Source organism: Cynara cardunculus, unplaced genomic scaffold, assembly GCF_001531365.2.
Source record: "Cynara cardunculus var. scolymus isolate 2C unplaced genomic scaffold, CcrdV1 Un_Scaffold_122, whole genome shotgun sequence".
Taxonomy (NCBI): Eukaryota; Viridiplantae; Streptophyta; class Magnoliopsida; order Asterales; family Asteraceae; genus Cynara; species Cynara cardunculus.
In genome coordinates this window covers 120,279-132,289 of record NW_020200564.1, presented here as the reverse complement: position 1 = coordinate 132,289, position 12,011 = coordinate 120,279, and the positions used below count along the sequence as shown (strand labels likewise).

Sequence of the window (12,011 nt, the reverse complement as noted above, 5' to 3'; positions counted from 1 at the left end):
TCTGAATTTTATTTTATATTATAATCTTTCCAAATATTACTTCTTATACAAAAAAAACATCGACTAATTAAATATAAAGTAAATTATTGTTTATCGACACGTTCTATTAAAAGTTTCGGTCTTGTTTGCTCATCTTGCTTTTATAGTCTGACCGACTTAGTTCGAAAAATAAAGCCACACACGAGCTTATAAATACAACTCTATGACATATTGTCATTGGGTATGTTTTCTGAACATTCAAAGCCATAACAAGTTTCCTATTTAGTTGCTTGATTGTACTGCTAGGAGCGGAAGTGACAGATGGTCGAGTTTCACACATTTCGACCAGGGAATAAGTTGATGCAACATGCAAAGCTTCTAGACATCGGTAATAGGCTAATCGTTGTAACAATGGGGGTATTTGGGGAGTTTGTTATACTAAGGAATGAAAGAGACCCTTGTATATATAAACATCAGCTTAAGTCATGTACCTGCTCCATAACTCATATAATGCCATACATTTATTGCCACATTACTTACAGAAAACAAGTAGCAGTAATAGTAGTAATACGCAGATAAAGAGAGAGAGAGAGAGAGAGAGAGAGAGAGAGATCTCAAGCTGCTTCTGCAAACCCAACTCGTAAGTTACCATAGTCAAACACCGTATGGTATTGACCCATAAAAACATCTCCCAAGATCCTGCATCACACATTCATAACATTGCTCAAATCCCATTAAACGGCTTTGTAAAAAACAAAAGGAGATATATGCCAAAAAGAAGCAAGTGGTGATGATGGTACCATAGAGGTCCACGAGGAGGTGCCACATCCATGGCGGTGAATCCACTTATGCATTGTGCTGTTGCTCCTTCCCCAACTTTCAGGACATACTAATCATACAAGACACGTGTTTGTTAGAGTCCTACATCAGCTACACTTGGACCATTTCTCCTCTATATATGTTGGAACCTTTCTTCTCTCAAAGTAATTTCATGGTATCACATCTCAAGTCTATCACTTTGGGACAATCTGTGTGAGTCTAGCCTACATTGGAGGGGGTGTGATTGGAGTCTCGCATCAGTTAGACTTGGACCATTTATCTTCAATATATGTTAGAACCTCTCTTCTCTCCCAAAGAGATCATTTAGAGGGTATTTTCCACATATTCTAACAACATTAACTCAAATTATTAACAAGAAGGAGAAATATGAATCAGATTAATTCGTAATATAAAATTACCTGTTCGGGGGAGAGGTTAAAGGTTTTACCACCGATAGTGAAGGCAATATTGGGCATGGAGGAAAGACTGCTACAGTCGACTGCAGACTCTCCCATTGGACTTGGCAACCGCTCACACAGCTGAAATTTCAAACAGAAATGCTTATATATTGATTTCTTTTGGTTTTTATATTTTTCCTTATTTGACGACTCTCAAGTCACTTCACCTTATCAACGTAGTTAATTATGTTTTCTTCAGTCTCGTTTTGCCTGATCTGGTTTTGCATCCAAACAACTGCCATCTGGCACATGGTACACATCTCATCGTGTAATCCAGAAGATTTTCCCTTACTCTTGTCAACCACACTCTCAATTATCATGCTGTCAAAACATAATTGTTATATATAAACAAACAACATCAACAATTCATATTTACTCTCAAGTATATATACTATATTAAAAAAATAGAGATGGAAACTGCAAAAAAATTTCTATGCTCATAAATGTGTTTCATCCTCATCGTTTATTTATATCTCCTATCATGATTGTGACCAGGAATATTTATACAAGATTCTAATTAAATGCAAACTAAAATACCCAACTGACCTAGTATCATGAGAACCATCAAAAGAACATAGCTTCATTTGGGAGCAGATTTTCTCAGGTTGCTCCTACAGAACAACAAATTGAACGGTGCAATAAATTTCTAAGATAAATTCCATAAAAGTGAGAACCACTTACCAAATGCCCATATTTAGAATATGGGAAAAGAAAAGCAATAATTTCCAGAAACGAGAGAAGAAAAAGAACCAAGTGCAGGTACCTCAGATAACAGCATCTCAATCATACTCTTTCCGTACTGATCAACCAATGACTTGCATTGCTGGCTCATAACCCCCGCAGCCCCAATGGCTTGATTGATTTGAGTGACAATCGTCTAAAAGAGTTGGATATTGTCAAGGAATGTTAGTCCAACGTAGCAGGCATCAATATTGCATAGGCAATCAGTTCAGTCCCACAATGAATAAAAGCCAAATCTGTTTACTAACACACAGGCATTGTCGTAAAGTGGCTCGTTGCAACTACATGTGGTTCTAGGTAAACTGCCATTCTCACAACAGTTGTGTTATGCATTAATATTGCAACATTTCCATCCTCAAAAGCATGCAGTTGTGTGGCATTCGTATTGCCACATTTCCACTCTCAAAAGGTTGTAGCCTCTCTAGCACACTTGATTGGAATTGGTATCAATAGTAGGCCTTAGATAAGGCCAGTGACCTCTTCTATTTACTAGAGTAATTATGTACTCTAAACAAACAACTACTGAACAATACTAAGTCATTCTATTAAAATATTTGTACTTGCTTCTACTAAGCTAGTGGTGTAGCACATGACATAAGTATACAAAAAATGAGGTATACAAACAGTATTGTATAACTCAAATATATTGTCCAGTTTACTTGTGTAGAATCCTATTATTTGTGTATAATGTATACAATACCGTGGGACCAGCCAACAAAGAGGTTCCAGAATCAGCAATTGCTGCACAACCACTGGCGCAAAATCCTGAAATAGAAATGCTGATCTCAGAAACCCTATAAAATCCAGAACAATATCTCAAGAAGACAAATCCACAAGGTTCCCAGAAAAAAAAAAGAATAAAAACGAGTTCCACAAAATTACCAGTTGTTTTGTCACCAATCAGGACATCACCCATTTCAAACTATAACAAGAGAAACAACTAAATCAGCAACGATTTTATGAAGAGCCATCATAATGAAGTAAATGATTACCTACATCTATTGGTGGAAATATAAATACAAGGATTCACCTGCCAATAGCCCTTTTGAGTCACAGGGACATATGTGTGTTCACCCTTGAAATGATTAGGATCAACCCCACCAAACACAAGTTCACCCCCTTCCTGCTCATCAGCATTGCGATTAAGCCAAAATGAAAATACAGGTTCTTGAACAAGACCTTGGTTCAGCATGGTGTACCTAACATGTTAGGTATGCAAAACGCAAATGGTCAATTATGAAACATCAAACAAAAGAATCAAAGTTCAATAACAGGAGATAAGTAAACTACCAAACAGGGACAGCATCCCCAACAGAGATCTCTTGAAACCCAAGGCCAAGTATACCATCAAACTTGGCTGCCAAGAAAGTGATGCCAGGCTCTTTGGTTGCCTCTATAAAATCCTGGAGACAGTGCAATGTCAAGACGAAGAGGCCCTATAAAAACATTGGACTTAATACACCGAGATGCACAGTTTCTTAATCTTTACCTGCTCTTTAACAACAAGATCACCAAGTTTGACAGAATCTTGGCTAAAGAAACCAGAGATAGAGCCAGTTCCATATTGAATTGCAGCAGATTTCCCTGAATGAGACACGAAGATATCAACAATATTAAGTTTTCAAATAACATTGGAAATCAGAGCTAATAAATAAGAGTAGCCTGAGTTCAGGGGATGGCTGCAAGTTATGGCTGCATGCTCATGTTTTCTGCGTGACATTGCTACATTTTTCTGACCGAGTGCCTATCATCTAGTTCCATTTGTAATATACGACCATGCATATGAATATTCTCTCAGCATATACAAAAACAATCTAATGTATGAAGGAATGGAATGAAGAGGTCTAGTGGAGGATCAGTAAGAAAAGATGGTTCCCTGAAGAACTCAAAGTGGTTCATCACACATTACACATGCAATACGAGTGGTCTTACTCTTATTTTTTTCCCATTTGGTGTCTGATCTTTATTTTTTGTACAGGCAGAGGGGGAGGGGAGACTTGAACAGGCAAATCTCTGTGGGTGGGGTTGGATCAAATAACATTCATGCTAATCACTTGATGGTCACATACAAGTAGCTCCTCTTTAACGTTAATCTTATCTAAGGTCAATGAAGCAACCTCTATTATCTCTGTTCAACAATAAAAGAGGAGGGGTGGGGAACATAGGAGTATGGGGAGGAGGAATGCGAAATGAAAGATAAAGTACTGGTAAGCTATTAAGAAACAGAAGAAGACACCATACCATTTTTCTTATAGGTAGTTGAATGGCTAGACCTATACTTTGAGTGAAAAAGGCAAGCTACCTGCATCCATACCAAGAGTGATCAAACCATGCTAAATACTCACATCAATTTAGTGAAAATAGACCCTATGTGAGCAAGAGACACAAGAGAAAGGTCGTATCAGGAAGCCCAAACAACCAGAAAAGAGGCACTCACTGAGAAGTAGCACTTTGAAGAAGGCACCCACAGATTAGAACTTCCAGTGTCAAAGATCACTGTGAACTTTTGGGGTGGAGTGCCAATACCAATCTCACCAAAGTACTGAGCATCCATGTAGTTCTTTAGAGCAATAACGTCACCGTCTGAATCCCTGAAATTACCACGGACACCATACTTTCTTCTAGCATTCGAATCATTAGAGCCGGCATGTTCACCAGGGTGGTTCAGTATATTGACTTTCCTCTTTTTAAGTCCAACTCTGACCAATCCACCAGTAGAAGCAGGATATGCAGTAGGTGAAAGAAGGAACAACAAGAGCAAGCTCACTTTGAATATGGTACCCATGTCTAGCACTGCAATGAGAGCTGAAGTTTCCTCTTAGATACTGGTCATCAACATTAGCACAAAAATTGCAGAATGACTCAAATAAATGAATTTTAATATCATCATAATTCATTTCATAAACAAAACCTCAAGGAAAATAGATAAAAATGTCACTATACTTTCACACCTTTCAACTACATTCTCAAGAAAAAAGACAAATAACAAGGGACATTTGTTATTTAACAACATATCAATGTCATCACTTCTGTCCGATTTTAATCAATATGAATAGTCAATTTGGGACAATAGGACAAGGGGAAAACAATTTAGTAGAGAGAACTTTGACATGTCAATACGTTATTCACGACTTAATATTTAACTAAAAGTACAAGAACCTTTGTTTTCTTCAAAAAAAAATCCACGACTACTTTCACACCTTTCAATTACATTCTCATGAAAAAAGATGAATAACAATAGGACATTTGTTATTTCACAACATATCAATGTCATCACTTCTGTCCGATCTTAATCAATATGAATAGTCCATTTGGGACAATAGGACGAGGGGAAAACAATTTAGTGGATAAAATTTTGACATATCAATACGGTATTGATGACTTAAAATTTAATTAAAAGTACAAGAACCTTTGTTTTCTTAAAAAAAAAATCCATGACTAAATGCTAAGGTGGCATCCATTATTTTTCGGAGTTCACTCATTCATTTCTGCATTTGGTACAAGTTAGTCAATTAGGGGTGTCCATCTAAACTGCTCACACCACACCGCACCGCAATGTGTGGTTTAGAACTTTCACATTGCGGTTTGCAGTTTGCATTTTTATCAAACCACACTTTGTGGTGCAGTTTGTGGTTTTGAATCATCAAACCACAGTTCAAACGGCACCGCACCGCACATTTTAATATATTTTTAAATTATATTATATATACATTATCATTAATTAATTGAAAATGAATAATACATTAATTATCGTTTATTAGTTTTTCAGTTTTCCTTTTAAGTTTTATGTTACAGATTCCTTTGTTTGAGTTATTTTCTTTTGCCTTTTCACATGTGTCATCGTCAAATTTATTTTGAATTTTACATTTTAGATGTATTTGGATTAATTATGGAACTCTTTAGTTTGTTTTACACTTTTTTAAATTACACATTTCGGACATATTGAAACTTTTTATTGTATGGAATATGTAAAAGTCTTTGTCAAATTTATTTTGATGGTTTTTATAATTATTGGATTGAAATGCTTTAGGTACAAACCGCATAAAGCTCACCACATTTCATGGTGCGGTTTTTTGCTGTTTGAATCATGTGGTGTGGTTTTTGGTTTCGGAAAATCTTCAAACCACATATCCTTTGCCATATGCAATTTGGCCCTAAATCGCACCAAACCCCACCATGAACGACCCTATAGTCAATAGAGGATCATTCACTCTCGTTATGGAGTACTGCTATGATCCACAAGAAAAATAAAAATTACAATTTTCACGCTCGAAGTATAGGACCATGCTTTACCAAAGTCAAGCATTAGCCGCTATTTAAATCGTCTTCACGTGTCAATCACCGCTCCAAGAGAATCAGAATGATCACAAACACATCAGGCCCAAAAAAAAACCTATCAACAAGCCTCCATTCCACAATCAAACTCCAATTTTCCATCTCCAAAGTACAATTCCTGTTTAACTAAGATCACCCCACGTCCCTACGTTTACCACTCACTCACCATACTAAAAAAATCCTTGGTTTTCACAAATTTCGCAAATTAACTATAAGACTACAACTGTTTACTAAAGGGAATCGTAAGCGTACAACATGAACTAATCAATCCCTAAATCAAATCAAATATACACGTAAGAGAACTGAGCACAGAGTATTTGCCCTAAATTTCTTCGGCGATCAAAACGATCACTGATAATAACACTTCAGAGAAATTAAAGAAAACAGATAAGAATTAAGGCAACAAAACAATGAATCCATACATGAATAGTAGAAATCAAGTGATCGGAGACGATTGATGATGGCCGAATGAGAGGACTCACCTGCGTGACAGCCGTCCGAGAGGAACAATGCAGAAAGCGTGTAAATAGAGGAATATTATGAACACGACAGTTCCCAGTCTTCAATTCAGTTATGGCTTTTTATATATGTTCCAATAGGCCCCTTGAGGTTATGCATATTATCAATTATGCCCCTTTGTTTTTGCTCTTTTTTCAAAAAGTCACCAATTATTACTTTCTTCACCAATAGGTTAATTAGAAAACAAATAAAGGCAAACATATTACTACTTAGGGATTGTTTGGTAGTTGTTGAATGGTTTGATATAGAATGATTAAGAGGCTCTCATGACATAGTGAAAAATGAAATATAATTGTTTTTGTAATTATTTACAACGAAATTAGAACGCTGAATGATTAAGGGAACCCCATGATACAAAAGCATTCAAATAATTTTAGAACCATTAAAAAGTAGATTTTTTCTTTTCAAACAAGATTCACCTCTTAAGAATTTAGATATTACTTTTTAGTGAAACTATTAAGAGATAAACAAACAATCATTTATTCTTTAGTTTTCACAAAGATGGTGACATTTAACAAAGTTGACATTTGTTCTAAAATTAACAACAAAGAGGTGACTAATGAAAGTGTCAAATCAACCTTCTTTAAAAAAAAGGGTATTTGAGATTTCATTTTCCGATAAAAAAGTTGTGAGTTTTTTTAACTGGAAAAAGAAATATATTTTCTGTTTTTTCATCAAATCAGTAATTATTGCCCAAAATTGGAAGAGTCGTGATAATATTGATTGTTTTTATTTGTTTATTTATGTGTAAAATAATAATTGTATTTTCATCTTAGTTCAATGTTTTGATTTTCATAAGAAATATTGGTGTAAAAAGTGAAACTTAGAAAGGATAAATTGAATGGAAATGTAATATACTTTGTTCTAATAATTTTTTTTTGTGTAACGTACAATCAAAATTTTCATCAGATATATGAGATGTGACATCTTCAATATTAAAGTATCATATGTAGCATACAACTCAATATTATTTGTTGATGTATTTAATACTGACATGACGGATGTTTAGAGGTGCATCTGAGGCTGCCTTCACATTTGTTGTGGAGCTCAAAGATATACGTGTCCCCTTTCCATAAATTAACTTCGTTGGTAGATGAGGAAGGAACATCAGGGACATCAAATTAATCTGTGAAGATCTAACTTCCTCTAAATTGTATGTTATCTTTATGTTCAGTGTCGATTCAGTTTACTTCGTACCAATTCAGGGAAGAGGAAGAATGGGAAAATCGAACATAGATTAGGGTTTTTAATTATGAAAATTCTAATAAAAATATTTTAAAACTAAATATTATATAAAAAAAATCAACATAATTTAGCCTCTATCAACAAATATTACTTAAATATTCAAGATGTCACAAATTTAAAGAAATATATTATTATTTACGTGCAATTTGTCCAAACTAAAAATTCATTTGAATGAGTAACTCCATTTGTTCAATTGTTTAACATATAAGCCTTATGAACAATTTAACAATTCAACATGTAAGTGAAAGTATTATCATCAAAATCATTTTAATTCTCTTGTTTCAATAAGCGTTTAATTTATGTATTTGAGTTGTTTGTCTTTGAATGTTTATGCTTTATAATCAGTTATCGACAGTTTTATTTATTAAATTTTAAAATATAACAGATAATTCTATATGTGTGCTTTTATTTACGTAATACGCAATTTTGTCAATAAGCATCAAATTACAATAATTTGATTTAAAATATTGTTTATTTATATTATAAAGTCAAGAAATATCTTATATAAATATGATTGTATAATTTAAATGTCACTTGAACTTATTTTATAGGAGGTAGAAAAAGGTAAATATTAATGGTTTTTAATCAATTTATGAAAAAATATATTTGGAAGTCTGTTAAATTTATTAAATATTATGATATAAAAATATCCAAAATTAATTAATTATTAAAAATAATTTTGTAAGATATTAACTTTTATTTTCCTTAATCTAAAGATATGGTTACATGAGAACCACAATAAAAGGAGTTGACTCTTATTGACTTTTCTTTCTTTGTCTTGAATGCATTCATTAATCATTACAATTATTTAATTAATAATTATCATTATTTTGCTACATATCCACATGGGTCAATTAATCTTAACCTCCCCATCCCATTAAACCAAATAAAAAAAAATCACATTTTCTTATTAATTAAATATTATTATTGTTAGAGGTACGATTAGTCTATAAATAAAATTAAATCATGATTTTTGTTTAATAAATTATGCATAAAAAATGGAAATATATATTTAAAATTTCTATTTTTATAATAATTAGTTATTGTATAAATATAATGAAAAAAGAAATTCCCTTATTCAAACCATAAAGAATGAAAAAATCTAACTTAACCCCAACTATTTCTTTTTTATAAAATAAAAAAAACACCAAAAAAAGAAAGAAAGAAAGAAAACATGTGTGTGTAGTAAATCAATGACCAAATAATTTTAAAAAAAGGGGAAAAAAAACTAAACCCGTTTAATTATGGTTAATTAATTGGCTTGAAAACTTGAGTTGTTGACTTTATTGTTGCCATGGCTATTATTGTTGCTGGTGGTTGCACTGCCATTGTTGTTGCTGTTGGTGGCAGTGACGTTCCCATGATTGGTGGTACCACCGCTGTTCGGCTGAGATCCACCGCCACCAAAAACAGAAGAAATAGCTGCCGCTAGAGCTGCGGAGAAATTTGGATCAGCAGTAAGGGCGGTCACGGTGTCAGCCAAGGCGGCGGGTGACGCCCCTTGGTGGTGCAACGGCGGAATACCCAGTTGCGAGCTTGCCCCACCCTCCATATCCTGCGACATTTGAAGGCCGGAGAATTTCGACTGGTTGTATAAAGCCTGACCAAAAATCTGGGGGAGTAGGGCGGCGTTTGGACCGGTGAAGTTTTGCTGTTGAGGGTTAGAGAATGGAACTTGGAACTGACCTGGGCCGCGCTGGAACTGTAACGGATTCGGAGTTTGGGTCAGGTCTAAGGAGACGGTGGGGAAGGGGGCGGAGGCGGAAATGGTGGCCATGCTTGAAGAGCAAGAAAGGAACGTTCTCGCTAAGAAATTGGAATTCATTAGGCCGTCGGAGCTCGGCATGGATCCAGAGAGTAGCATCCTGGCGGCGGAAGAGGTGGTGGAGGCCATAGCCATGGCGGCCGGCGGTAGAGGATGGTTGTGATTACCTTCATAGGTGGTGATAAGGATTGTTCTATCTTCTGCACATCTTTGTACCTGTTCAAATTGCACCATAATCAATTGTTTACTAAAATATCACAAAATCTCAGTCAAGGAATTAAAATATCACCATATGTATATATAATTATTGTTCGTGATGAGATATGAGTTTTGAATTATTAAATCTGAGAATCGTACTTGTTTCCTAACTGGGCAACCGGCAGCCATGGTGCATCGGTAATATGCTCGTGGACAAGGATTTCCTTTCGCCATTTTTTGGCCGTATTTCCTCCATTGACAACCATCTGCAATCTAAAAATCTGACGAAATTAATTTTGAGTTCAATCAGAATTTTATGAAATTTATCAACTTCAAATACATGAATCGATCAACAAGTTTGTACCATGGGAGCTTCTGATCGAGCTCTAACAGAAACCCTAGCCTTTCGAATGGTTGCTTCAGTAGCTTGATCAATATTAGTGGTATTGTTATTCTTCGAAGAACTCAGCCGTGGAACCTTATTCGAACCAGTCCTTATTACCTGAGACCCATGTTCTGAACCCTCTTCCATTTGACCAATGGTAGTATGAATCGGCGGTGATCGTGAATGTTCGTCATGGCTCCTCCCTTCCGACGACGACTGTGAATTCTCGTCGGTTTCAACTGCCGTTGGAGCTGCTAAACCCAGATCCATGAACGGTCTCGGTACAATCATAACTTCACCTCCACCTCCTCCACCGTCGTTACTGGTTTTATGATCATCGGCAGATTGTTCTTCTCTTTGTTTTTGTTGCATCATCGTCACGAGATGCGATTGTAGCGTGTTGTAATTGACCGTCAATTGATTCAACGCTTCCCTCAATCTTTGATTCTCCGTGTTCATCTTCTCCAGTTGAGCTTGAGCGACTGCTAACTACACATCGAATAATTTCAAATTTCAAATTCAAATTCTACAAATAATATAATACATCAATACGATTCAACACAGAAATGAAATTTAGGTCAAATCTCCCTATATATGAAATATTACTATTTGGTAAGGACCTCGTTTTTAGCTCGTTTATCTTCAGAATTGGGAGATATTCCGTCATCAACTAACGACTGATCGCTGCTTGTGTTTCCGGTAACAAGATGCAAACCAGTCTGTACGTATCATCAACAATCAAATTCAATCAAAAACCACGACAAAAATCAATCCAGAAATGGAAAGAAAACCAGAATTTGAAACAAAAAAAAAACATCTATTAGTTTCCAATATATGCACAGAAGGAAATTAAAATCCACAAAGCTGATTAATCCATCGACATACGTTGATATTAAAATCCAATTCGGTGAGAGGAGCGGCTGGATCGGATGGCAACCTTGAGCGATCGTCTTCATTTTTTTTATCCGCAAAGAAATCCATCTCGTTTATCCTTTTATCATGAGGTCGATCATGATTGCAGTTAAGGTTGAGTGGGAATTGTATGGTGGTAGGTGGCGGTGGTGAAGAAGACCTGTTGCCGGCGGCATCCATAAGTGTCCAGGTGTGGCGGTGGTGGTGGTGGTGGTTGTTGTTGTCGGAAAAAGAGTTGATGCGGGTGGGTTTGTGTGGAAATAGTAATCTGATGGGATCTGAATCAAAGGAGAGTCCACTTGATCCCTTGGCCATTTATGAAGATAGAGAGAGAAAAATCAAGTCACAAAGAGGCAGTGGACTCGGCAATAAAAAGGGGAAGTTGAGACTGGAGACTGAAGAATCATTTTTTCTAAATTAATTATTAATTTTTCTTCTAAAAATAATCAAATATTTAATTTCTAAGAATTTGACCAAAATTTTTAACCAAATTCACTTTTTAGCAATTTTTTATAATCAAATCCCCATTTTACCCTTACATGTCTGTGTAATCTCGATTTTCAGATTAAAAAAATCTTTACTCAAATTTACATAATTTAGGTAAAGACTTTCCATTTACGTATAGAATTTACATACCAGACCTTATTTATATAAA

General features: G+C 35.2%; 2 protein-coding genes across 5 annotated transcripts; both read right to left on the bottom strand.

Moving 5' to 3' along the window:
- Nucleotides 1–418: 418 nt before the first annotated feature.
- On the bottom strand, nucleotides 419–6,889 carry LOC112501419 (cyprosin). Of its 4 annotated transcripts, none has more exons than XM_025105047.1 (14): nucleotides 6,815–6,889; nucleotides 4,435–4,802; nucleotides 4,239–4,299; nucleotides 3,487–3,581; nucleotides 3,288–3,400; nucleotides 3,028–3,196; nucleotides 2,880–2,919; nucleotides 2,698–2,762; nucleotides 2,020–2,133; nucleotides 1,803–1,867; nucleotides 1,424–1,577; nucleotides 1,218–1,337; nucleotides 780–868; nucleotides 419–678 (listed from the first exon to the last, which is right to left on the bottom strand). In XM_025105047.1, the coding sequence occupies exons 2-14, from the start codon at nucleotides 4,780–4,782 to the stop codon at nucleotides 594–596; spliced, it is 1,518 nt and encodes a 505-aa protein (XP_024960815.1). In that variant the 5' UTR covers nucleotides 4,783–4,802; nucleotides 6,815–6,889; the 3' UTR covers nucleotides 419–593. The 4 variants fall into 4 exon arrangements, with proteins under 4 accessions (XP_024960815.1, XP_024960819.1, XP_024960818.1 ...); XM_025105051.1 differs by having other exon boundaries at nucleotides 471–678; nucleotides 4,435–4,790; nucleotides 6,755–6,889; XM_025105050.1 differs by having other exon boundaries at nucleotides 471–678; nucleotides 4,435–4,790; nucleotides 6,815–6,864.
- A 2,327-nt stretch (nucleotides 6,890–9,216) lies between these two features.
- Nucleotides 9,217–11,671, bottom strand: LOC112501442 (WRKY transcription factor 6-like). The gene is made up of 5 exons (XM_025105077.1): nucleotides 11,330–11,671; nucleotides 11,065–11,163; nucleotides 10,424–10,933; nucleotides 10,219–10,332; nucleotides 9,217–10,077 (listed from the first exon to the last, which is right to left on the bottom strand). The coding sequence occupies exons 1-5, from the start codon at nucleotides 11,669–11,671 to the stop codon at nucleotides 9,349–9,351; spliced, it is 1,794 nt and encodes a 597-aa protein (XP_024960845.1). The 3' UTR covers nucleotides 9,217–9,348.
- Nucleotides 11,672–12,011: the final 340 nt, after the last annotated feature.

Coding starts and splice junctions, on each gene's coding strand:
- LOC112501419 (XM_025105047.1), bottom strand. CDS start 4,782: ATGGGTACCATATTCAAAGTGAGCTTGCTCTTGTTGTTCCTTCTTTCA. Junction 3,582..4,238: donor AACTACCTATAAGAAAAATG/GTATGGTGTCTT, acceptor TGTCTCATTCAG/GGAAATCTGCTGCAATTCAA. Junction 869..1,217: donor TTAACCTCTCCCCCGAACAG/GTAATTTTATAT, acceptor TTGTATGATTAG/TATGTCCTGAAAGTTGGGGA.
- LOC112501442 (XM_025105077.1), bottom strand. CDS start 11,671: ATGGCCAAGGGATCAAGTGGACTCTCCTTTGATTCAGATCCCATCAGA. Junction 10,934..11,064: donor ATAAACGAGCTAAAAACGAG/GTCCTTACCAAA, acceptor TTCGATGTGTAG/TTAGCAGTCGCTCAAGCTCA. Junction 10,078..10,218: donor GTTGCCCAGTTAGGAAACAA/GTACGATTCTCA, acceptor CAATTTGAACAG/GTACAAAGATGTGCAGAAGA.